This window comes from Thamnophis elegans, chromosome 6, assembly GCF_009769535.1.
Source record: "Thamnophis elegans isolate rThaEle1 chromosome 6, rThaEle1.pri, whole genome shotgun sequence".
Taxonomy (NCBI): domain Eukaryota; kingdom Metazoa; phylum Chordata; class Lepidosauria; order Squamata; family Colubridae; genus Thamnophis; species Thamnophis elegans.
In genome coordinates, this window is record NC_045546.1 from 3,685,704 (window position 1) to 3,711,368 (window position 25,665).

General features: G+C 47.9%; 1 protein-coding gene across 1 annotated transcript in view; it reads right to left on the minus strand.

Moving 5' to 3' along the window:
- Nucleotides 1-298: 298 nt before the first annotated feature.
- The window catches only part of INTS4 (integrator complex subunit 4), a 39,122-nt gene continuing 13,755 nt past the window's right edge, over nt 299-25,665 (minus strand). Inside the window, exons 11-23 of the mRNA XM_032219822.1 lie at nt 25,041-25,246; nt 23,308-23,450; nt 21,898-22,013; nt 19,681-19,814; nt 18,500-18,657; nt 15,599-15,692; nt 14,097-14,177; nt 9,385-9,515; nt 7,167-7,223; nt 5,939-6,098; nt 4,729-4,872; nt 2,802-2,922; nt 299-1,134 (exon numbers count right to left, since the gene is read on the minus strand). Coding sequence (XP_032075713.1) covers nt 941-1,134; nt 2,802-2,922; nt 4,729-4,872; nt 5,939-6,098; nt 7,167-7,223; nt 9,385-9,515; nt 14,097-14,177; nt 15,599-15,692; nt 18,500-18,657; nt 19,681-19,814; nt 21,898-22,013; nt 23,308-23,450; nt 25,041-25,246 — 1,739 coding nt within the window. The 3' untranslated portion in view covers nt 299-940. The remainder of the gene's footprint in view (nt 1,135-2,801; nt 2,923-4,728; nt 4,873-5,938; nt 6,099-7,166; nt 7,224-9,384; nt 9,516-14,096; nt 14,178-15,598; nt 15,693-18,499; nt 18,658-19,680; nt 19,815-21,897; nt 22,014-23,307; nt 23,451-25,040; nt 25,247-25,665) is intronic.

Sequence of the window (25,665 nt, forward strand, 5' to 3'; positions counted from 1 at the left end):
TCAATGCCAGAGTTTCTGAACCAACATGACTGGAGGAAGAATTCTGGGAGTTGAAGTCCACAAGTCTTAAAGCTGTCAAGTTTGAACACACCTGGGTTTTTTTTTTCTAAAGGGTTAGGGGCGCAAGGGTCTTGTAACTTGACAGCTTTAAGACTTGCGTGCTTCAATTGCCAGAATTTCTGAGCCAACATTTTGGTTGCTAAGCAAGAGCATTGTTGTGAGTTTCACCACGTTTTACATTGGCCACGCCCACCCAGTCACATGACTGCCAAGCCACTCCCACCTGGTCACATTGCCGGCAGGCCACTCCCACAAAGCAGGCCACAGCTACAGAAGATGTTCTAAAAAATTTTAAACCCACCACTGGCGCACATGGACAGGCGGGGGTACACACGAGGGTGTTGTACGCACATTGCATTCGCATGCTGTCGTGCGCCCTTTCGGCACGCCACAACAAAAAGGTAAGCCATCACTACACTAGGTCTGATTTTCAGGGTGTGTTATGTCGGCCACTGACTTTCTGAGTAGGTCGTAGGTTTCGGGGAAACGCGGTAAAAGTTGAAAGAAAGGGCAAAGCCGAGTGACCGAGAGCCAGATGTTTTTCCCCAATCAGACGCCTCCTCCAGATGTGTTGGAAATGCCCAACTGCAGAACTCTTGGCTGGGCAAGCTGGACCAAACCATTTTGCATTTCAGGAGGCCGCCAAGAGACGGATTGTAGCAAAAGTGGTGAGTGGCGACTTCTTTGACCGCTTCCCTTTCAAGCGGTTCCGTAAGCGGAGAAGGGAGCAGAGTTTTTAACTTGGGAGGACCACAGGTCCTGTCTCCCACCAGAGGTCCACTCTGATGGACTTTACGGAAGTTCCATCAACTTCTGAAATCTCTCTTCCCCCACACACACCCCCAAAAAAGGGGGGGAAACGATTTTGCAACGACAGCTTTCACCGCCTGGCAGGCTTGGGCATAATATAAACTTTGACCGGTTTGCCAAACAGGAGAGTCCCTTCGATGCTGCCCTCGGATGGGGGAAGAAGATCCGGGCTGTCCCCCCAGGTGGATCGCGAGAGGCCCACGGAGGCTTTGGTTCTGTCCGAACTGTAGGCCAGTAGAAGCCGGAGTTCGATTTGACAAGGTTCTGGAGCAAAGGAAGAGTGGGGGAAAAGGGGGGGGGGAGAGGAAAGGAAATTTCAAATCTGCCAGGTTTCAAAAAGCAACTAACATACAGGTAAGTCCTCGACTTACAACCATTCATATAGTGACCGTTCACTGAAAGTTGTATCACTGAAAAAGGTTAAAGGTTCCCCTCGCACATATGTGCTAGCCGTTCCCGACTCTAGGGGGCAGTGTTCATGTCTGTTTGAAAGCCAAAGAGGCAGCGCTGTCCGAAGACGTCTCCGTGGTCCTGTGGCCGGCATGACTCAATGCCGAAGGCGCACGGAACGCTGTACCCTTCCCACCAAAGGTGGTTCCTATTTTTCTACTTGCATTTTTTACCTGCTTTCGATCTGCTAGGTTGGCAGAAGCTGGGAGAAGTCACGGGAGCTCACTTCATTATGTGGAGCTAGAGATATATGTATGTATGTATGTATGTATGCATGCATGCATGTATGTATGTTGTGGCCCAGCAGGAGCCGTTGGAGCTGCCACCAGACTCCGACAGCGAGGGGCCTTATGAGTCGGCTCTGGAGGATATGGAGGACCCTGGATAGGGTTCCGACTCCGAGCAGGGCGCAGAGAGGCTGGTTGGCCACCAGGAGGAGCCTGAGCCTTGGACCAGTGGGGAGGAGACAAGGGAGTGTGATCTGGATGTCATGCATTGGAGGTGGGGAGGAGCCAAGGGAGTTGTTCCTGGATGCCCGGCACCAAAGAGCTAATAGGCGTAAGGAACAGTTGTGCAGTTACAGGAGATAATTGCACTCAGCTGGTGGTAATTAGGCTCCTCTCAAGACTATAAAAGGAATGATTGTGCACACACACACCTTTGCAGGAGTCAACGTATTCACTAAAGTTGGAGAACTTTCGGGGCTAGCTTGGCAGGCTGGCTTGCTGCCAAGGTTAGTCTGTGCTGGATTGCTGCCAAGGTTAGTCTGTGCTGGCTTGCTGCCAAGGTCCTGCCTGTGTGTTAATAAATCCTTGCAGTATCTTTGTCTCCGCGTGCTTTGGTGTAGGACGAGGGGGGTCAGAACGTGTGTGTGTGTGTGTGTGTGTATGTGTGTGTGTTGTACATCAATAGCAATAGCACTTAGACTTATATACAGGTAGTCCTCAACTTACTACAGTTCACTTAGGGATTCGAACCGCCGAACTGCGGACCTTTCTGATCGACAAGCTCAGGGTCTTAGTCACTGAGCCATCGCATCCCACCGCCTTGCAAGATCCTTTTGCACACGTTGCAGCATCCCCGTGGGTCAGGTGATCGAAATCCAGAGGCCTGGCAACTGGCATGTACCTAAAACAGTTGCAGTGCCCCAGGGCCACGTGATCACCTTTTGTAACCACCTGGCTAGTGAAATCTACGAGGAAGCCAGGTTCACTTAACAACCGTGTTATTAACTTAACAGGTCAGGGGATTCGTTCAACAACCACGGTCAAGAAAGGTTGTAAAATGGGGCAAAACTGCCTTGATAAATTTCTCACTTAACGACATAAATTTTCTGGCTCAACTGTGGTCGTAAGCTGAGGACTACCGGCTACGTACATAAACAATTCTTTTGAACCCTGAGAAATGACCCCGACGAAATCTACGTTACATAGAATTTTCCCAGGGGATCAACAGAAGCACTAAAGCAAAGTCTTCCCTACCTGTCCAGGCAGTATGTGAGAGATAAACCTGAGTAATTAATCGGTGTCTTCCGGGACCAGGGTTTCTAAAATCTGCCGGTTTCGGGTGGATCACCTGGGACTGACCATCAGGATACATGATCTGGAAGAAAAGAGAGACTCAAAGTGATTGTCTCTTCTCAATCCTCAACCCTTTAATCATCAATGAAGCAACGCATTCAAATTTCGCAGCTATTAAGATTGTTGGCCGAGCAGGGGCAAAAACAGCCGGGGAAATGATTGAAGCCTGGGAAACGGGTCCCTTGTCAGTCAACAGGAGTGCTGATTTACTACCAGCTTATCAGATACTCGGGAGCCAAAGACTTGGCAGCAGAAGGAAACAACAGCCAATGACGGAATTCAATGGGCCATCAACACCCCAATTAAACAACTAAAAAGACACACACAACCAGGCACCAAATAAATACCACACATAGAATAGTTCAAAGCACACATTCTGGTGAAAGGGAAATTTCCTGAGGATGGGCTCCAGCACGAATCCAAAAACTCGGACAGCTAAAACTCTGATCCCCGTGACCGACCCAGATTGGATCCTGCAATGAAGCAATTCCTGCTTGTCCCACATCGCTCTGACATATATTTTTTCCAGCTCAGCCATTCTATTTTGACACCCACTTTATGAAGAACTAGCTGATAATCCGCCGTTGCTTGGGCATTTATAGATGTCAAAGCATTTGTCTGACAGGGAGCCATTGAGAGGGGGGTTTTCTTTCCTACTCCCATGCCCATCATCCCTGCCCTCTCCCTTTCCCCTCCCATGCGCTCCTCTTTCCCGCCCCGTCTACGATCCTGGCACTTTGCCCCAAATCCATCAGGCGCTTCTCCATTGGTCCACTGGAGGGCGAACGTGACAGCTGGCTTTCTAGAGGAAGCTGCAAAGGAACTGACATCACAAACAATGGTTGCTCTAGGACGCCGCACTCGCTATCCTTAACGGGCCAGGCGTTCCAGAGTTAGGCTGGAACACAGACACACACATAAACCCCAGGGGTGTCTTACGCCCCACCCCACCCCCCTTCTCTCTCCCATGACATCACGAACAATTGCCACTCTAGGACACCGCACTTGCTCTCCTTAACGGGCCAGGCGTTCCAGAATTATGCTGGAACACAGACACACACACAAACCCCAGGGGTGCCTTACACCCCACCCATCCCTTTACTATTTGTTTCCAGAGAGAATGTCATCTGTGTACCAAGTTCGGTTGAAATTGCTTGAGGCGCTCCAGAGTTATGCTGGAACATACATACATATACAATAATAAATAATATATAATAAATGATAAAAGATACAGATTTTTTTAAAAGCCCATGCAACCTCATTACAATAGTCTTTGCTGGCTGTGGAATTCTGGGAGTTGAAGTTCACACACCTTCAAGGGGCCAAGGCAGTGATGGGATTCAAATTTACCAACCGGTTCTCTGCCCTAATGACCAGCTGGGTAGGTGGGGCTCGGTGGTCATGTGACCATGTGGGCATGGCCAACTCAATGCCACTCATGTCAATGGGCGCTTTGCCTTAGCTGTTCCAATGTAATCAGGGTTAACCGGAGAGGCATCTTCTGTAAGCAGGGCAATAAAGATTAGGCTAGAAACAACACCAGAATGTTTCCTTCCTGCCTTCCTTACAGGATTAGCCCTGCAAAGTGGGGAAAAACAAAATGAGATTTCTTCCAACAACCGGTTCTCTGAACTGCTTAGAAAGTTAGCAACCGGTTCTCCCGAATAGGTGCGAACCGGCTGAATCCCACCACTGGGCCGAGGTGGAGAAACACCTGTGTGCACCCCAAAGGCAGTTGGCCGACCGTGAATTGAAGACAAAAAGGTGGGAAAATTTGAGTCCTTGTTCTAACCCAGCAGGGTGGCCTTCGCGGCTCAATTCTCCTCACCTGAACCTTCACCGTGCTGTGTGGATCTTGCACGTGTTCCAGAGTGGCGTCCACATCCAGAGCGACGACTAAGCCGGACGTGAAGCGCAAGGGATTGTCCGACTCTCCCGTGGGTTCAATAATGGTGGCAGTTGCTCGGTGGATCTGGGGCAAGAAATGGGGCAAATCAACCTACGCTTCTTGAGACAAAGCAACCCCTTGCAAATCCCTTTTCCAATCCCCGACATGACCCCGCACAGGTCGTCCTCAACTTTTCGACCATTCGTTTAGTGACTGTTCAGAGTTACAACGGCACTGGAAAAATAGGAACCGAGGACCGTTTCCCACACTTATGACCTGCAAGCATTCCCACGATCCTTTAATCAAAATTTTGGTGCTTGGCAACTGACTCGTATTTATGGTGGCCAGTGTCCCAGATCCACCTTTTGTGACCTTCTGACAAGGAAAGTCAATGGGGAAGCTTACTTCACAACTGCACGGATCCGCTTTACAACGGTGGCAAGAAAGGGCGTAAAATGGGACAGCATTTACTTCATCACTGCCTCGCTTAGCAACAGACACCTGGAGCTCAATTGTCGTGGCTGAGTCGAGGACAGCTCCACCCCTGTTAGCCTTTTGCAAAACTTAAAAAAAACCTGGGTGTGTTCTTGAGCCCGGGATGCTAAATGCACCTGGGGACCAGTTTCCTGGCCATATTGTTAACAGGTTTCACTTATTTTGGCCATGTCACGCGGGGGAATTCACTGGAGAAAGCAATTATGTGGGGAAGAGTTAGTGGTAAAAGAAAACCAGGCTGCCCAAGAACATGATGGCATCAAAGCTGACACCATCTTTTTTCTGTGCTCTTAATGCTTTCTATTTCTGTTATTGTTCAAAAATATCTTTTAACAATTTAATTGTAGGATGTGTTCTGAATTGAAAGCCACCCATTTACTGAGATGGGCAGCTATAGAAATTGAATGAATGAATATATTTATGTATGTATGTATGCATGTATGTATGAATGAATGAATGAATGAATGCATGCATGAATGAATGAATGTATGAATGAATATATTTATGAATGAATGAATATATTTATGAATGAATGAATGTATTTATGAATGAATGAATATATTTTTGGATGAATGAATGAATTTATGAATGGATGTGTTTATGAATGAGTGAATTTATGAATGAATGTGTTTATGAATGAATGAATGAATCTCACCTTCTCTGGCAATGGAAGGCGAAGGAAATTGCTCTGTCTCAGAGTCACCCGGAGGATCTTGACTACCTCCGAAGGCTTGGAGGTGACCAACCTGGGCATCAGGTCAAGAAGCTTATCCACAAAGCTGCCTTGCATGTGAGGCAGCTCAGAAATAAAACACCTGTGAAAGGATGAGAGAACAGAGAAGTTGAGGCATGGCAACACAGAGGCACAAGAAAATGTCTATTAACAACGGCTTTTAAAAATATATATATATTAAAACAACCCGGAAATATACAGTCAAGAATAGAAAACGATTGTTAAAAATAATGAATGAATGAATGAATGAATGAATGAATGAATGAATGAATGAATACATGTATGACTAACAGTGTTGTGGCCTGCCAGTGGCCAGCGGAGCTGGCAGCAGATTCGGACAGTGAGGAGGTTGGGGAGGAAGATGGGCCAGTCCTGGAGTCTGGGGAAGGCTCTGATGAGGGCTCTGTGTCGGAGGCAGAGAGGGGGCCAGGGCCGTCTGACAGTTATCAGCTGCCTTCAGAGTCAGACATCAGTGAGGCAGAAGAACAGCTGGAGCCTGTTCCCAGTATGCGCATGCGCAGAGTTGCCAGGCGAAGAGAACAGCTAAAGAACAGGGGTCGACTTGGGAGTAAGGCCACAGGTGGACGGTGAATGGCCCCTCCCAGATGGAATAAAGAGGAGCAAAGGGGAGTGGAGTTTGCAGGAAACCATTAGTTCAATTCATTTGGGTGAAGATCTGTTCCTGACTTCTTGCCAAAAATTGTCTGCTACAGCGTGGCGTTTGGAAGATATTGGCCTGGCAGCTCTCCAAGCCTGATAAAAGTCTCTAGTTTGTGAAATCTCATGAAAGATTGTTGGCCGGGAATTTTCTGGAGAGGAATTCCCTTTAACCTAAATAAAAGGGGTTTTATTGGGACGAGGAGTTTGGCTTTGTGCTTTTGGGAAGCCTAAGTCAGAACAAAAAGGAACATGAGAAGAAAATCAAGAATAAGATCAAATTATTTATAACTAATAACTAATAACTAATTATTACCTTTCTGAGAGTAGGGTTACGTCTATGTGTCTGTGTCTGTGTGTTAACAAATGCTTGTGTCAACTCTGACAACTTGTGGATGCAAAAGAGATGGAAAACTAAGACAAGGGCAAGCTTATGACAAAGAGGCAAGCACCTGGTTTGCACCTGAGCAATATCTAACCAGACAATACACACCTTTGAAAACAGTCCACTTCCTGCAAAAATTTCTCGCATATCCCGAGCGGTTCCACCCTGTGAAAAAAGATACAAAGTCCATTTTAGGCATCTTGATTGTGGCCGGTTACAAGTCACTTCCGGACCAAGAAATCAGACAGATTATTCTACAGGAAAGCGGGAATGGAAGTGATACAAAACTAATTTCCATTCCAATTCTTATTTAACCCTCAATTGAAGAGCATTCGGAGACTACAGCTGGTCCAGAATGCAGCTGCGCGAGTGATTGTGGGTGCACCTCGGTACACCCACGTTACACCTATCCTCCGCGAGCTGCACTGGCTGCCTATTGGTCTCCGGATACGCTTCAAGGTGCTAGTCGTCACTTATAAAGCCCTTCATGGTATTGGACCTGGGTACTTGAGAGACCGCCTTTTGCCAATTACCTCCCATAGACCCATTAGATCCCACAGATTAGGCCTCCTCCGAATTCCATCCGCCGGCCAATGCCGATTGTCGACCACCCGGAGGAGAGCCTTCTCTGTGGCTGCTCCGGCCCTCTGGAACAATCTCCCCGTGGAGATCCGGAGCCTCACCACCCTTGAGGCTTTCCGCAAAGCCGTCAAGACCTGGCTGTTCCGACAGGCCTGGGGCTGATGAGTTCCCATCCCCACTCGAATTGTGTGGCTGTTGACTGTTTTTAAATTGTTTCTGTATTTTGTTTGTTGCCTTTTGCTTTTTTTCTGTATTATTCCCTGAGTCCCTCCAGGAATAGGGCGGCATACAAGTGTAATAAACCTTGAACCTTGAACTGTGGGATTCCGTTAAGGATGGCAAGTGGGATGGCCGGAGTCGTGGCACGACAAAACCGCGGTCCACTAAAGCGCGCCCGATTAAAGCGCGTCGCTGACGTCATCAGCAGCGCGACAATACCGACCGCGGAGAAAAAAGGGCGCTTTAAAAAGCGCTTTGAAAGCAAGCCGATTCACGTTAAGGTAAGGGTTAGGTTTAGGGTTAGGGTTAGGTTAAGGGTTAGGGTTAGGGTTAGGGTTAGGTTTAGGGTTAGGTTAAGGGTTAGCGTTAGGTTTAGCGTTAGGTTAAGGGTTAGGTTTAGGGTTAGGTTTAGGTTTCGGGGGGTTAGGTTTCGGTTTAGGGGTTAATTTTAGCTTTAGCGCTCACAGCGTGCTTTTTTTGTCGCGCTGTGATGACGTCAGGTACGCGGTTTCGTCGAGCGCGCTTTAGTCGACCGCGGTTTTGTGGTGGAACCGGCCGGAGTTCCCGTCATCAAGCAAAATGGTTGAACTTTACAACCGCATCACTTAGCGATGGAAATTCCAGTCCCATTTGTCATCGTTAGTCAAGGATTATCTGTAAAACTTCCCTGTTTATGTATTTGGTCACTAAGAATACTAGAATAAGGAAGTTGGAAGGGACCTTGGAGGTCTTCTATCTAGTCCAGGCAGGAAACCCTATACTATTTCAGACAAATGGCTGTCCAATCACCTCTTAAAAATCTCCGGAGTTGGAGAATTTTCTGAAGGCAAGTCGTACCACTGATTAATTGTTCTCATCGTCAGGAAATTTCTCCTAAATTCTAAGCTCTGCTCTGTTCCTATTCTATTCTATTTTATTCTATTCCTGTTCCTATTCCTGCTTCAATTCTAATTCTTATTCTTCATTGGTTGTTGTCCTGCCTTCAACACCAACCTGACAGCACTTAATCAATCGATCCAAAGCTTTCCAAAGTTATCATATTTTTTGAAGTATGAGACGCACCAAGATTTTGAAGAGGCAATTTAAAAAAAAAAAAAAAGCTTTTGCACTCTGCCAAAAATGGCCTGTTTTTTGCAAAAACGGGCCCATTTTTTATCAAAAAAGGGGGGGGGCATGCATAGCCTTTAGGAGGCTTATAGAGTGCTGGGGGGGGGGCAAAAACAAGCAAAAACCAGACCATTTTTCACTCATTTTTGCCCTCCCCAGCCCCCAGGAGCACTCTGCAAGGCTCCTAAAGGCCATTTTTGCAAAGGGGGCGGGGTTTTGGTAGGCCAGAAATGCTGTATTCAGTGTATAAGACACAACAAATTTTCATCCTCTTTTTGGAGGGAAAAAGGTGCGTCTTATACTCTGAAAAATACGGTATATGAGCCAACTGTAGTCAGCCACTGAATTTACTTTCTGCTAATTTCTCTCCCCAGTCATCCTGGCATCCCCAAAAGTCCCAGAAGGCCTCCTTACGTACCCTCTCGTCGTCCGTACAGTGACAATCAGCTGCAGAGCCTTGGCCTGTAGCCTCATGTGGTGAATAATAACCACTTGCCGATGCTCCACATTGCTGTACATGAACTCCATCTTGTACGTTTCTTCCATAATCTAGACGAGAAGGGACTGTTTTTAAAATTCTGACACCTCAAAAAAAAAAGGGGGGGGGCATTCATAGCCTTTAGGAGGCTTATAGAGTGCTCCGGTGGTGGGTTTCAAAAATTGTTCGAACCTACTCTGTGGGTGTGGCCTCCTTTGTGGGAGTGGCTTGCCGCCCATGTGACCGGATGGGAGTGGCTTGCCACCCATGTGACCGGATATGAAGATGCCGACGACATTTGTCAGAACCACCTTAAATTACCACTCACACAGCACTGGCATGCATAAGAATAGGATGTAAACTTGTTTTTTAAAAGGCATCTTTGGTTTGCGTTAAAACAACTTCAACACACGCAATGTTCTGACTGCACCACAAACACAGTAGCCATCCTTACCTTTCACAGAGGCCCTGAGTTTTATAAATAGGAGCATGATAGTGTAGAATAATCATATCCAAGGACCAGTGGTGAGTTTCAAAAGATTTCGGAACCTCTTCTGTAGGTGTGGCCTGCTTTCCGGGTCCATTGGTGGAACCTCTTCTAACCGGTTCGGTAGATTTGACGAACCAGTTCTACCGAATAGGTGCGAACTGGTAGGAACCCACCTCTGGAGTGCTCCCAGGAAGAGGGGGTGGGCAAAAACGAGCAAAAAACAGTCCATTTTTCACTCATTTTTGCCCTCCCCAGCGGCCCCCAGGAGCACTCTACAAGGCTCCTAAAGGCCATGCCTTTAGGGGTGGGTGGGTGGACCACCGAAAGATGGTTTCACCTGGAAAATGGTGTGTTGGCTTAGTTCAACCCACGTGCAACGCAATCAAAGCAACGATCAAGAACCTCTTCTTAACCTCTGTTGCCAACCACCCCAAAGTCACTTTGGGGAGATGGGTGGTATAGAAATTAGATATGGCAAATAGGCAGACCGATGGACGGACGGACGGACAAATAGAGGGAGGTAGGAAGGTAGAAGAGAGAGGGAGGGAGGGAGGGAGTTAGACAGCATTGAAAAAAGTAACTCATGACCAGTCCTCCCATTTATAACCATCCCAGCATACCCACAGTCATCTGATCAATTCCCCTAATGACCGTGGGATTACCTTCACAATGGCAGGGATTCCCTTAAGAACCATGGCAAAAAGAGGTGGTAAAATCGGTCACGACTCACTGAGCAACCGCCTGGCTTAGCAACAGAAATCCCGGTCCCCACCAAAGACTCCGCAGTTCAACTTGGAGCTTACAAATGGGAGTTAGCTCCAAAATTGGAGCTTTAGTTCTCGGGCTTCCTACCACCCCAGAACCAATGATTCCCAGCCAAAAACAGTTCTCTGCTCCCATCCAGTGGCTCCCTGTTCCCACCCCACAAGATAACATTCGTCCTGTGCGAATGTGGAGAGATGCAAAGTCAGGCCCGTTTGTTGGTCTGCCGATTACTACCGGTAGACACTGTTCCCTCTAAGGTGCGCGCCTGCGCGGCCGCGCACCTCGCAAGAAAAGCCCGCGCAGCAGATTCTATCTGCCGCGCAGAGTTTTCTGTAAAGCAAACGTGGGGAAGTTCTTTGCAGGCGGCTAGAACTGGCCGCCTGCAAAGGACCTCCCCAGACTTGTTTTGATGAGCCGCCAGTCCTCTTGCTTCTTCTCCTTCACCAGGAAAGCTCCCGCAGTGGTGCCTCTCCCTCCACGCAGAGCACCTGAGCTGGCCCCCGCGTTATCCCTCCCCCTTCCTCCTCTGCCGTGCTTTTGAGGCCGCAGGAGCTAGTAGGAAAGCGGCGGAGGTGGAGGCGGCGGCAGGGATAACCCAGAGCCCAGCTGAGCTGAGGTGCTCCGAGGGGAGTCAGCTGGGCTCTGGGTTATCCCTGCCGCCGCCTTCACCTCCGCCGCTTTCCTACTAGCTCCCGCGGCCTCAAAAGCACGGCAGAGGAGGAAGGGGGAGGGATAACGCGGGGGCCAGCTCAGGTGCTCCGCGTGGAGGGAGAGGCACCACTGCGGGAGCTTTGCTGGTGAAGGAGAAGAAGCAAGAGGACTGGCGGCTTTGAAATGCAACCCCCTGGTCCCGCCGGCCGCGGATTTGATTCGGCGTAAGTGGGGGCCGAACACATGCTGAGCCGACTTTGCACAGTGAGGCGGAGTAATTCAAACCACCCCCAAAGAACGTGTGAGTGTGTGTGTGTGTGTGTGTGTGTGTGTGTGTGTGTGAGAGAGAGAGAGAGAGAGAGAGAGAGAATTGGATCAAAATTGGTGGCCAAAGGAGTGGAGGGTGGGAGGGAAGGAAGGAAGCCCTCCCCCTGTGAAAAAAACTGAAGATGGAGCAGTGAATGAATAAACCATAAAAGCAACAAACAGTTAATGCGTAAGTAAGCTGAGGAGCAAGTTCTCAACTAAGGAAGCAATATAAGAAAGAAATATAAAAAGCTCAATATGCCCAAACACTTATTTTAGTCTTCATTTAATTACTTGTATTGTAGTCTGATGTAACATCTTTTTAAAGTTAACGTTAGTTAGAAAAGATAGGGTACAAAACTTAAATAATAAAAAAATGTACATTCATTTTGAAAAATGAATGCAAGACTTGATTAATTTCATATCTTTATTTAAAATAGTTTTGGCATGGCATATGATTTTATTGACTCAGTTGGAAATGATGTGGATGTTGTATCTGATTCTGAGGTATATATATTCTTAAGTAACATAACATATAGCATATTGTCCAAACTTGCTAGACTATTTAATTGATCTTACTACTTTAAAGGGGGAGAGTTTTTTATGTTGCATTTATATATTATATTTATTACATTTATATTCCACATTATATATTTGTATTGTTATTTTAGTGTATATTGTCAATTTCGATAGATATTATATTGATATATCAATACTGATTTTAATCATACTAAATAACAATTACTGGTATTATTTATCAGCATTACATATTTACAGTTTTTAATATTGAGTTAGTCATATTTTAGAATAATAGCGTTATCTTTTAATAGGATAATTGGCAAAATCTAATTCAAATGGGATGGGTTGCATTCCAAAGGAATGTGAGAGGACAGGTTGCCTGCAAAATGCCAGGACCCAGGACCCTGTTGGTGCCATGTCTCTCTCTAGCCAGTCTAACAATCTAAAAGCTGAGCAGAGAGCCTTTTTTTTTCAGGGTGAGGGGAAAAGTATAGTGTTTGAGTGGCACTTTTCATGTCTGGCATTCATCGGGCTGAAACCTCGCTCGCAATTGGCGCTTGACGCTTGGAAGGTTGCGCAAATGTCCAGCAGACGCGACAGCAGTTCAAACTGTGGCTCTCTTAGGTGCTCAGGCATGAAACTGTGCAGCTCACACACTATACTTTTCCGCTCACACTGAAAAAAAATTAGAGGGAACATTGCCGGTAGAACGCCCCCAAAAGTGATTTGTTTCAGATAAAACACTTAAGATTAAAATATGAGCGATGTAAAAGGACATAAGGTCCCAGGGGAGGAGCAGACGAGATTTGTTAAATAAGAGTTGAAACACCCCTTGTGTGTGTGTGTGTGTCTGTGTGTGTTCCAGCATAACTCTGGAACGCCTGGCCCATTAAGGAAAGCGAGTGCAGTGTTCTAGAGCGGCAGTTGTTTGTGATGTCATGGGAGGGAGAAGGGAGAGCCTGGGCCGTTAAGGAGAGTGAGCGCGGCGTCCTAGAGTGGTAATTATGTGTGAGCTTCCTCTGGAAAGCCAGCCGTGATGTCCGCCCTTCAGTGGACCAATGGGGAAGTACTTGATGGATTTGGGGCAAGGTGCCAAGGTGGAAGAGAGGAGCGCATGGGAGGGGGAAGGGAGAGGGCAGGAATGATGGGCATGGGAGTACGGGGAAAGAAAGGCCCCTGTCAGACAATGGCTTCGATGTCTATAAACACCTGAGCAACGCTGGGTCATCAGCAAGTTATATATAAAGCGAATGGACCCGTTCAATGAGATACTTATGGATGTTATAGAAAAAGGTATTAAAATTTAAAAAAAAGAAAAATAGCAATAGCAATAGCAGTTAGACTTATATACCGCTTCATAGGGCTTTCAGCCCTCTCTAAGCAGTTTACAGAGTCAGCATATCGCCCCCACAGTCTGGGTCCTCATTTCACCCACCTCGGAAGGATGGAAAGCTGAGTCAACCTTGAGCCGGTGAGATTAGAACCGTTGGAATGCAGATAACAGTCAGCTGTAGTGGCCTGCAGTCCTGCACCCTAACCACTGCGCCACCTCGGCTCTTCATAGCAATAGCAGTTAGACTTATATACCGCTTCATAGGGCTTTCAGCCCTCTCTAAGCGGTTTACAGAGTCAGCATATCGCCCCCAACAACAATCCGGGTCCTCATTTCACCCACCTCGGAAGGATGGAAGGCTGAGTCAACCCTGAGCTGGTGAGATTTGAACAGCCGAACTGCAGAACTGCAGTCAGCTGAAGTAGCCTGCAGTGCTGCATTTAACCACTGCGCCACCTCGGCTCTGATTTTGTTTCTGGCTAACAATGTAACCAAAACGGTGGCCTCATTTCGGCAGTTGAAAGGTTTGATCTGGACATTAAATGAATAAATAAATAACCCGCCGACCCCACCTTCCCACCCTCATACCTGCCGAGCTGCAGCCAGGGCCAACGCGTTCTGTTTGACGTAAAGGGGAGCTGCGACGTTCCAGAGTTTTTCCTGCAGAGCCTGGAAATAAAACGAGACCCAGAGGTGTTTTTTCCCCACCACCACCAACGGATCTCGCGTGGGGGGACGTTGTCGCCTGCAACAACCTTGTGTGATAAAAGGGTCTGGATCTCACAGGTGAGGCCGAGGGGAACTTGGGCTGCACCTCGGAGGGTTGATTCTTGGATCTGTCCATGGAGATTCTCAGCCATCCAAGTCATGGTTGCCCCAAAGGTGCTTTTCTCCCCAAGAGACACGTGGATTTTCTCTGAAGACGTTTCGCTTCTCATCTAAGAAGCTTCTTCAGCTCTGACTGGATGGTGGGGAACGGCAAGGATTTATATTTCTTGCGGGCATCTGGTCCTTAGCACTCCCTGAGGCCACTTGAAAGTCTCAGAGGACAACATAAGACGGGTGTTGGCAACCTGCGGCTCCCGAGCCACATGCGGCTCTTTGACCCCTCTCCTGCAGCTCCCTGCCAACCCAATCGGGTGACCTGCTCTCCGCCCTGAGATACTAGCCGAACCTGGCTGTGGCCAATGCCAACCTTGTTAACACGAGGGCTGGTGGGGTGGGAATGGCATCTGGGAGGAGGGCACAACGGAAAGGGGGACAGGTCCACAGCTGAGGAGTGAGCACGAGCCACCGCCACGGCTTCGCCAAAGACGTCCCTCCTTCTCACGTGACACCCCCCCCCCCCACGGCCAGCTGCTACAGGGCCGGGGGAGCACCAGCAGAGATACCCTCCACAAGCAAGCGAGTTGGCCATGCCCACCCAGGTTTTGTGGCTCCCGGTGCTTTCTTTTCTCTGAGAAACAATTCCAATTGGCTCTTTGAGTGTTGAAGGGTGCAGACCCCTGACGTAGGAGAATAAATCCATCAGGACAAGATTCAGCAATCCAAATCTTCATTCTTTGGAAGCCCATACTTTGGAAGACAGGAAAATCCACATTTTGAATAGAGAGGACCTGTGGCTTGAAAGAGGGATCAAAGAGGCCATCTAGGTCAAAAGTGAACAGCTCTCTCTTCACAACAGGAGGAGGGAATAGGACATTGTCTATCTCCAGTCTACAAGATAGTCCTTTCAGCAATTCCAAGAAGGCTCCACAACAATTTGCACCACTCAGGTGACCCTGAGGACGCAGAGAAAACCTCCAAGTGGCCTCAATGACTCTCTCAAAGGATAAAAATGACTAGCTGTCTGCAAGGAATATCAATCCTTCCATCCCCCACCATCCAGTCCAGAGCTGAAGAAGCTTCTTGGATGAGAAGCAAAACGTCTTCAAAGAGAAAAAACAAGAAAGTCCAGTTGCCTCTTGAAAAAAGCACCTTTGGGACAACCAGGACCTGGATGACGCTCCATAGATGGACTGAAAGGGAATGGCTGGCTCCACGTAATTTCCTAGCTTATGGAAACACACACAGCGGTTATAAATGCATACCTTAATGAGAAGGAGCTGGCAGCGTAGGTAAGCAGCAGAGAAGTCAGCCAGGCCAGCTAAGTCAGACTGTAATTCTCCAAACCTCTGGAGGTCCCTGAGGCCAAAAAAGGTAAACATATAAAGGAGTCCCTGCTGATTTGCCGCATTAAAAGTAAAGATTTGAAATATAATTGAATTTCATCACCATTCGAGGAGACCTTGTCAGTGCGCTCTGAAGTGGGCTCGTCTGTGAGAACACTGGCCTTAAATATCTTTTCATGTGATGCCCCCTTTACTCTACTAGTCATAGCCGACTTTATGGGGGCGGTGATCATCTCTGTTTCTAGGCTACTGTATTGTGGTCCACCGACAGCCTGCGGAGCTGGCAGCAGAGTCAGACAGTGAGGAGGGTTGGGGAGGAACATGGGCCAGTCCTGGAGTCTGGGGAAGGCTCGGACGAGGGCTCTGGGTTGGAGGCAGAGAAGGGCCCAGGGCCATCTGGGAGTTATGCGCTGCCTCCGCAGCCTCCAGAGTTGGGCAGCAGCAAGGTAGAGGAACAGGGGGAGCCTGTTCCCAGTGCGCGCATGAGCAGAGCTGCCAAGGCAAGAACAGTTAAAACAGAAGGGACGACTCAGGAGTAAGGTTTGGAGGTGATTGGCCCCTCCCATAGGAGATAAAGGAGGAGCAAAGGCACATGAGCCTTTGCAGGAAGCAACTTGGTTCATGCTGGTCAGTTTTACCTTCTGAAAATACATTTGGATTCTTTGCTCCGTGTGGCCTTGCCAAGATAATTGCCAATTAAGTCTTTGGCAGCGTTTCAAGGGAGATAAAGGTGGGTGCTTATTAGTCTTATCCTGAAGGACTTTGGCGGCCTCCTGTAGAACTCTTTCCAACTATTTGGGACTCATTACGGGCTGTGAATGAATATAATTCACAGCCGTTGAAATAAAAAGAGGGGTTTTTTTGACTTAATTGTGTGCGTTTTACTGTATCAGGAAGCCTAGGTCAGAACACACTGTGCCAGCGCTGTGCGAAGACATTTCCACAGTCATGTGGCCAGCGTGAACATCACATCCAGCACAGAGCATGCAACGAAACACAGAGTGTTGTTACCTTCCCACTGAAGTGGTAACCATTGATCTACTCGCATTTGTATGCTTTCGAACAGCTATGTAGGCAGGAGCTGGAGCGAGTGACGGGAGCTCACTCCGTTTATGCAGCAGTAGGACTCAAATCGCCAGAGCATAGATTTTCTCTGGCATCTTTTAAACCACGGAGTCACCATACCTCCCACAGGCACAGAAAAGAGTGGGAAAATTCTGCTTTGTTAGCAGGAGACAATCAGCATTTTGGCTTCTTCAACTTCTCAAAGCCAGGCTTGGCTGATCCCAAGGATAAACTAGAGATGGAAGATGGGTTTGTGTAGCTACCCATATTTTTCAGAGTATAAGACGCTCCGAAGTATAAGACGCATCTAGCTTTTGGGGAGGAAAACAAGAAAAAAAAACCTGCCTCTGCCTCCCAGCAATTTGCCTCCTTGCAGCAAACAGCAAACAGCCTGTTTCATTTCCATTTTCAGCACAGCCTGATTAGCACAAACAGCTGACTGTCAGTTGGATCGGTCTCCCAATATCAGCTTCAGCTTCAGCACAGTCCGATTAGCACAAGCTAATCGGCCTCCCGACCATCAGCTGTTTCAGGCTGCAGGGATTGCCATTGCCTATTGCCACCTTTGTGCGCCCCATTTTCGGCCTCCGCGTCCTGTTTTCAGCCTCTGCACACCTGGGCGACAGGGATTGAAGTGGGCGGAAAATGGGGCACGCAGAGGCCAAAAATGGGAAGTGGAGGCCAAAAATGGAGCGCATGGAGGCGGCAATAGGCAATGGCAATCCCTGCAGCCTGAAACAGCTGATGGTCGGGAGGCCGATTAGCTTGTGCTAATCAGGCTGTGCTGAAGCTGAAACCGAAACAGGCTGTTCGCTGTTTGCTGCAAGGAGGCAAATTGCTAGGAGGCAGAGGCAGAATTTTTTCCCCTTGTACTAATCAGGTTACACTGAAACAGAAACTGAAGGAGGCAAATTGCTAGGAGGCAGAGGCAGATTTTTTTCCCCTTGTACTAATCAGGTTACACTGAAACAGAAACTGAAGGAGGCAAATTGCTGGGAGGCAGAGGCCAAAGGTGGGGGGGGCTGGCAGGTGGGCAGGGCTACATTCAGTGTATAAGAGGCACCCAAATTTTCGCCCTCTTTTGGGGGGGGGGGAGTATGTCTTGTACTCTGAAAAATATGGTACTTTGGGACCCAAACCCACGCTGCTGAATACGGCTGGTCTACATAAGGGCTTGCAGGCTAAGAAATAGAAAACTGTGCAGAGAATTCAGGGGATGCCACCAAATTCGTGGCACGACAAAACCGCGCTCGTCAAAATCGCGGTGATAAAATCGCGGCGCTAAAGCCGCGACGTCATCACCGCGCGTCATCACCGCCGCGACAACAGCGCGGCAACAGAAGGGCGCTTTAAAACGGCACCGCGGCAGAAAGCCGATTTCAATTAAGGTAAGGGTTAGGATTAGGTTTAAGGGTTAGGTTTAGGGTTAGGTTTAGGTTTAGGTTTAGGGTTAGGGTTAGGTTTAGGGTTAGGTTTAGGGTTAGGTTTAGGGTTAGGGTTAGGGTTAGGTTTAGGGTTAGGTTTAGGGTTAGGGTTAGGTTTAGGGTACTGAGTGCTTGGGAATGCTCGGATTTGCCCTCCGCGATTATGTCATTGCGGTAGGGTCGCGTTTTTCCTTAGCGCGTCGAACGGCACGAATTAGTCTTCGCGCTTATGTCTCCGCGGATAAGGGCTTCGCGGCTTTGTGGTGGAACCCACCAAATTTGGTAGAGGTAACCAGCCCACCACCCCTCTCTCGTTTCCCAAAGCCAGTACCGAATGGTGAATTCCAGCAGCTCCTGAGTGCCCTGGGGGTCCAGATGCTGAAGGTTGAAAACTCTTTCCAGGCTCTGCTGCAGAAATTCCTGAGAAGGGTCTTCTTGGAGGGTTAGGCTGGCAGGCCCGGAAGAAGAGGCCGTCTTTTTCCCAGGCAGCTACGTTTAAATTGAAAAGAAAAAAGAAAGAAACCAGAAATAAAAGAGGGGAAGAGAAGTGGGGAAATGGGAAAAAAAGGGAACAGAAAGAGAAGGGGAAAGGAAAAGAAAAAGGGAAGGGAGAATGGGAAAGGAAATGGGAGGGGAGGGGAAAGAGAAGGGAAAGAAGAGAGAGAGAAGGGAAAGGAAAGGAAGAGAGAGGGAAGAGAAGGAAGGAAGGGAGGAGAAAGGGACGGGAAGGAAGGGAAGGAGAGAGGGAAGGAAAGGAAGAGAGAGGGAAGGGAAAGGAAAGGAAGGAGAGAGGGAAGGGAAGGAAGGAGAGAGGGAAGGGAAGGGAAAGGGAAGGACAAGAAAGGGAAGGAAGAAGAGAGGGAAGGAAAGGAAGAGAGAGGGAAGGGAAAGGAAATGAAGAGAGAGGGAAGGGAAAGGAAATGAAGAGAGAGGGAAGGGAAGGAAGGAGAGAGGGAAGGGAAGAAAGGAGAGAGGGAAGGGAAGGGAAAGGAAAGGACAGGAAAGGGAAAAAGAGAAAGGAAAGGGAGAAAGGAAAGAGGAATGGAGAAAAGGGAAAGGAAGGAAAGGGAGAGAGAGAGGGAGAGAAGACAAAGAAAGGAAAATAGAGGAAGGGAAAGGAAGAGGGAGAAAAGGGAAGGGAGATACAGTCAGTTTTCAACATATGTGCCCTTCAATGAGTTTTTTTTTCCTTTGGAAGTGCTGGTTTCTCATCTAGGACACCTTCAAGTTGCCATGTTTAAGAAAAACATATGCTAAGGACTGTCCAAATACGATTTGCCTTCCCCATGGGCAACCCGGAGGCCGTGGTGACACCTCCCCCTCCCCCCAGCCCATCACATATGTGACTTTTAGGATCTTCCAGAAATGGACAGCTAGCGTGTTCAATCTTTCACACGAGAAGTTGAGGACTTATAAAAACTTGCATTTGTACCTTTATAAATTTGTATTTTTGCATTTGTCAACTTGTCAAAGCGCTGTCATGGATGCCGAGCGTTTGTCCCAACGACTTACCCTCAAAGGCGGCACAAGGTGCCAGAGACTGTCCCGAAGGTAGGCGTAGTGCCGGAAGGTGTGGTCGGAGAAGAGCGCCGGCATCGTTGGGCAGGATTTCGCCGCGTTGAAAATAAGAACCAAGACTGCGATATCTGTGCCGCAGGTTAAGGAAGGGGAGAAGAACTAGAATTCACAATCTTCTGGCAATTGGCCCAGTCAGCCAGCTAGTTTTCATGCCTAAGGTAGAACTAGAATTCACAGTCTCCTGGCGATTGGCCCAAAGTCACCCAGCCAGCTTTTATGGCTAAGGCAGAACTAGAATTCAGTCTCCTGGCGATTGGCCCAAAGTCACCCAGCCAGCTTTCACGCCTAAGGTAGAACTAGAATTCACAGTCTCCTGGTGATTGGCCCAAAGTCACCCAGCCGGTTTTCATGCCTAAGGCAGAACTAGAATTCACAGTCTCCTGGCAATTGGTCCAAAGTCTTCTAGCTGTCTTTCTGGCTTAAAGAAGCAAGCAAATCCCCATTCCTCAACTAAATGGAGGTTAGAATACAGCTGTAATTTTACGGATGCTTCTCTTTTCACAATATCCCAGGAAACCACAACTGGCGCAAAAGGTGGTTTGCGTGCTCATTGCAACTCAAACTTTCTGTCCTACCAGCTGCTTGCAAACCACAAGCAGTTTTGTGCACTAAATCTGAATTCCTCTGGAGCAGGGGTGTCAAACTCAAGGGCCCGTAGGCCGGGTCCCACGACGCGGATGGATCTGGCCCCCAGGACTGTCCTGGAAAATGTTAAGGGGCCTGCTCGCGTGGCTTCAGCCCGGTCTACCCAGTGCAAAGAGGAAACATGCCAACAGTTTGGGGGAGTGGCATCAAGCTGGCCCCAGACACCCAGTGTCAGGCCTAGAAGTCATCTTTTACATTGGGCCTTCAGACCTGCCACATTTTTCTGCTGTGGGAAGACGGGAGGGAGGATTATATGGAGTCTGGGTGATATATAGTCACAATAACATTCTTTTCTCAGAGAGTCAAGGACACCTTGACCTAGGACAGGTGGTTTAGCATGTCCTTCATGACGGGAAGCGGTTAGGTGTTCTCCATACTAACAGCATTAATTCCACGAAAATCAGCACAAAGCCTCATCCTTCCATCTTTTTTTCTAAGAAGACTCGGAGACTTGAGTCTCCTCAAAGCTCCTTGTCATTAGAGATGTTATATTGGCACATCTGGGAAAACCTGAATCTGAAAGCTTCCAGGTTTTCCCCACCCATAAGAAAGTCCAAGTCTCTGCCCAGCACCCACATATCCGTCACATGATCCAATCAGGCATCGTCCAAAACTGGAGAGGCCTCCCAGTTGCCCCATTGCAGTTGAAGGCAAGGTGTCCTTGACTCTCTGAGAAAGGAATCTTATTTTGACTATATATTACCCATACTCCATATAATCCCCCCTCCCATTTTTTCTCACAGCAGAAAAATGTGACAGACTTGAAGGCCCAATGCAAAAGATGGCTTTCAGGCCTGAAACCCAGTTGGCCACACCCGGTCAGTCAGCCATGCCCCCCATCAGGTCAGTTACAGCCCTGATACGGACAGGGGTGGGATTCAGCCAGTTCAGACTGGTTTGGGCAAACCGGATATTAATTTTAATCTGGTTCGCCAAACCGGTAGTTACAAGGACAGCTGACCCTACGCATTTCACCCCTCCCAGGAGTCTCCATCATGCCAGGTAAGTGCAGGGCCTGTATGGAGGCTCTGGGAGGGCGAAAAACAGGCCTCCCGGAAATACCAGAAATCTGGAAACAGGCCCATTTCCACCTTCTGGGGGGCCTCCAAAATCCGAGGGAAGCTGTTTTTGCCCTCCTGGAGGCTCGAGGAAAGCCTCCGGAGCCTGAGGAGGGGGGAAAATGGGCTTCCCGGAAGTACTAGAAATCCAGAAACGAGTTTTGTTTCTGGTTTCTGGAGCCCGGGGGAGGCCTTTTTCACCTCCCGGAGACTCAAGTAAAGCCTCCGAAGCCTGGGGAGGGTGAAAATGCCGCCCCTCCCGCCACAATGGTGTGGGAACTCGACTAGGCCACGCCCCCATGGTCACGCTCACCCAGCAAACGGGCAGAGAACAGGTTGCTAACATTTTTCAATCCTACCCCTGGATGCGGCCCTCAATGAAATTGAGTTTGACACCCCTGCACCCCAGCATTACATCCCGAGCGGGTGTCTGGGGAGGAAAGGATACAAGCTGGATCATCCATGTCTGGTTCGGGGGTGTCAAAGAAAGGATGGGTCCCCAACAATTCGGGGACGAGTGGGAGCACCAGAGTGGGGTGCCTGCCTCCCAGAAACTTCAAGCACCTGAAAAAAACACAGGATTCAAAGCAGAGGTTTCCTTTTAATGTCATCAAACAGCAAACTCTCTTAGGATTTAGGATCTTTTTAAAAAAAAAAAGGCTACAGTATTTATTTACCAACAGTTAGAACACAGGTAGCCCTAACTTACAACTGTTTCTTTAGTGACCGTTCAACATCAAGCAAAGTCAACAGGGGAGTGAGATTCACTTAACAGCCGTGTTGTTAATTTAACATCTGCAGTGGTTCCCTTAGAAGAAAGGTTGTAAAACAGGGCAAGAGTCACTTAACACTTATCTCACTTAGCAACGTAAATTTTGGGCTCAGTTACAGTCATAAGCTGAGGACTGCCTGTGTAAAGTTTTACTTTAAACAAAAAAGGGTACAGTGATTGTTTATGAACGGTTGGGAGATACTAAATTAGATGTTTCAGAGTAAGAAGAAAATTAGAGCAAAGGAAATTTAACTGGATAAATATCTGTTTTAGTATTTGTAGTCCCATTGTTACAAATTTACAACTTCAATTAGAATAGAATAGAATAGAATAGAATAGAATAACAGAGTTGGACGGGACCTTGGAGGGCTTCTAGTCCAACCCCCTTCTCAGTCAGGAGACCCTATAACATTTCAGACAAATGGCTATCCAACATCTCCTTAAAAACTTCCAGTGTTGGAGCATTCACAACTTCTAGAGGCAAGTCATTCCACTTATTAATCGTTCTAACCGTCAGGAAATTTCTCCTCAGTTCTAGGTAGCTTCTCTCCTTGATTAGTTTCCACCCATTGCTTCTTGTCCTGCCCTCAGGACAAAAGGACCATTCTCTTCTTTGGATAATAGCCTGACTCCCTCTTCTTTGTGGCAACCCCTGTGATGCCACAGGAAGCTCATTCTTCTTCTTGTGCCATATCCGTCATCCGACATTGGCGATCATGTTTGCGATCCTATTTTTATCAACAGCTATACGAAAAAATGCTGTTGAATTTTGTCCAAACCACTCCCTTAGATTTTGAAGCCATGATGTTCTTCTTCTAACTGCTAACTGCTAAGTCTAACTGCTATTGCTTCTGCCTGGACCTCGTTTGCCTTCAATTTTTCCCTGGAGGATGAAGTGAAGGATGCCCTATTTTCCCGGGTGTCGCATCGCGTGTCCAAAATATTCTAACTTTCAAGGAATCTCGTAAAGGGGCTCAAAATGTTAACAACTGTCTTGCTTCCCGAGGGGAAAGGTGGATCTCCCTTGCAGTTGTAAGTCAAGTACTCCTGCATTGTTACTTTTTTAGGGGACAAAGAAAGACTTACTTCCAGATGGAGTCCCTGTCCGTCGGATATTTGGCGAGGTTTTTGAGCAGCTCTGCCAAGGCGAGATGGATGCCTTCCTTGGTTGAGACGTTGGTGCAACACAGCAGCTCGTGTAGAGCTTCCCTGATATCTCGGGAGGAATCCTAAAGCAACAGATGGAAAGGCTCAAATGGCAGAGTGGTGGAAAGCCTCTGTGTTCGAGTTAATGATTCCCAGCCCAAACAGTTCTCTGCTCCCACCCAGTAGCTCCCCAAAAGATAACAACGTCCTGTGTGAATGAGGAGAGACGCAAAAGTCCGACCCGCTTGTTGGTCTGCCGATTACTAACAGTAGAACATGCCCAAAAGTGATTTGTTTCTGGCTAACATCTTCCTTTTTAACGATCCCAAAATCCCTTGCAGGGTGGAGTCTGGGCAACTGAATGGAGCTGGCAGAATGTTTTAATGGCCAGATGGCCTTCCTGTCCCCAGAGCGGAGTTTTGTTCATAAGATATATTCTCATCCGTGACCCGTCAAAACCGCGGAGGACAAAATCGCGCTCGACGAAAGCGCGCATTTGACGTCATCACAGCGCGACGAAAAAAATTAAAAATTGAAATAAAATTAAAATTAAAGCAAGCCGATTCACATAAAGGTAAGGGTTAGGTTTAGGGTTAGGGTTAGGTTAAGGGTTAGGGTTAGGGTTAGGGTTAGGTTAAGGGTTAGGGTTAGGCTTAGAGCGTTAGGGTTACGTTTAGCGTTAGGTTAAGGGTTAGCGTTAGGTTTAGCGTTAGGTTAAGGGTTACGTTTAGGGTTAGATTTAGGGTTAGGTTAAGGGTTAGGTTTAGGGTTAGGTTTAGGTTTGGGGGGGTTAGGGTAAGGTTTTCGCTTTATTTTTACATTTTTCGATCACAGCGCGATGTTTTCGTCGCGCTGTGATGACGTCAAATGCGCGCTTTCGTCGAGCGCGATTTTGTCCTCCGCGGTTTTGTGGTGGAACCATTCTCATCATGCCCAGAGAGAGAAATATCTGCCTCTACCTAGGATCGAACTCACAGCCTCCTGATTGTGAGGCCAGAGGTCCATCTCCAGGCCACCCCATCACTCTTTCCCAATCATAGCAGTGGTGGGTTCTGATCGGTACAACCCAGTACGGTCGTACCAGTAGCAATAGCAGTAGACTTATATACCGCTTCATAGGGCTTTCAGCCCTCTCTAAGCGGTTTACAGAGAGTCAGCATATGGCCCCCAACAATCTGGGTCCTCATTTTACCCACCTCGGAAGGATGGAAGGCTGAGTCAACCCTGAGCCGGTGGGATTTGAACCGCTGAACTGCTGATCTAGCAGTAGCCTGCAGTGCTGCATTTAACCACTGCGCCACCTTGGCTCTTGGCTCAGTAGTAGCCGGGAGCAGCTGACAGTGTACCGGTATGGTGGCTCGCTTGGCCCAGCCGCCTGCCCGCATTCTATACCTGTTTTTAAAGCAACTGGCCAACTGCACACACGCGCACAGTGTTGGCGCCTGCACAAGCTCTGACAAAGCAACTGGGTGTCGCAGGGACAGTGAAGTGCACATGCAGCACGCATGCACGAAGAGGACGTGTGGCCCCGTGAGCAGCATACTTGTAGTGACAGGGAAAGGAACTCACTACTGGATCACAGCAATGTTCCCAGTGAAATCAAACGATAGCGAATCCTAATCCCAAAGGGAAGAAGGACCAGGGGGGAGAGGGAGGAGAGAAAAAATCCTTGCCTCCAAGACGCCCAGCACTGTGTCCAGCTGATCCTCTCGCAGAGCGATGTTGTTGGAAATCTTCCTCATGGTGTGGATCGACCGCAGCCTCACTTCCTCGATCTCGTCGTTAAACATGTCGACCAGGAAATCGAGGCACTTCTCGGCGAAAGAGGGTGAAGACTGGGCCAGCATGCAGAGGGCTTCCACAGCCGCAATCCGGACCTCTGGGGGAAAAAAAAAGATCAAGGCTGTGAGAGATGGGAAAAAAGGAAACGCCAGAATTCTCTCTTTTGAGAGGCCGTTAAGACGGGCGGCCCCACTTTCAAATTTCTTCCCCTCCACCTTATCAAGTTTTTTTTTAAAAAAAATTGTTACACATACATATTTATGAACAAAGTGTTGTCCGGTGTTTTTTCTTTTTACATCTTCCCATGTACATAATCCATTTTATATCATAATCCTGTTCCAATTTCCGCTCTATTATTCTTTCCATATTTTCCATTTTACCCTTATTTCCTTTTTAATACATCTACAATATCACTAATTGCCCCTTCAAAGTTAATCCAAGTTATCATTCCCTGGTTCACTGATTAGTCTATTTTACCCCAGTGAAATCTTCTAGCTGTTTTCCATTTTCCGTTCC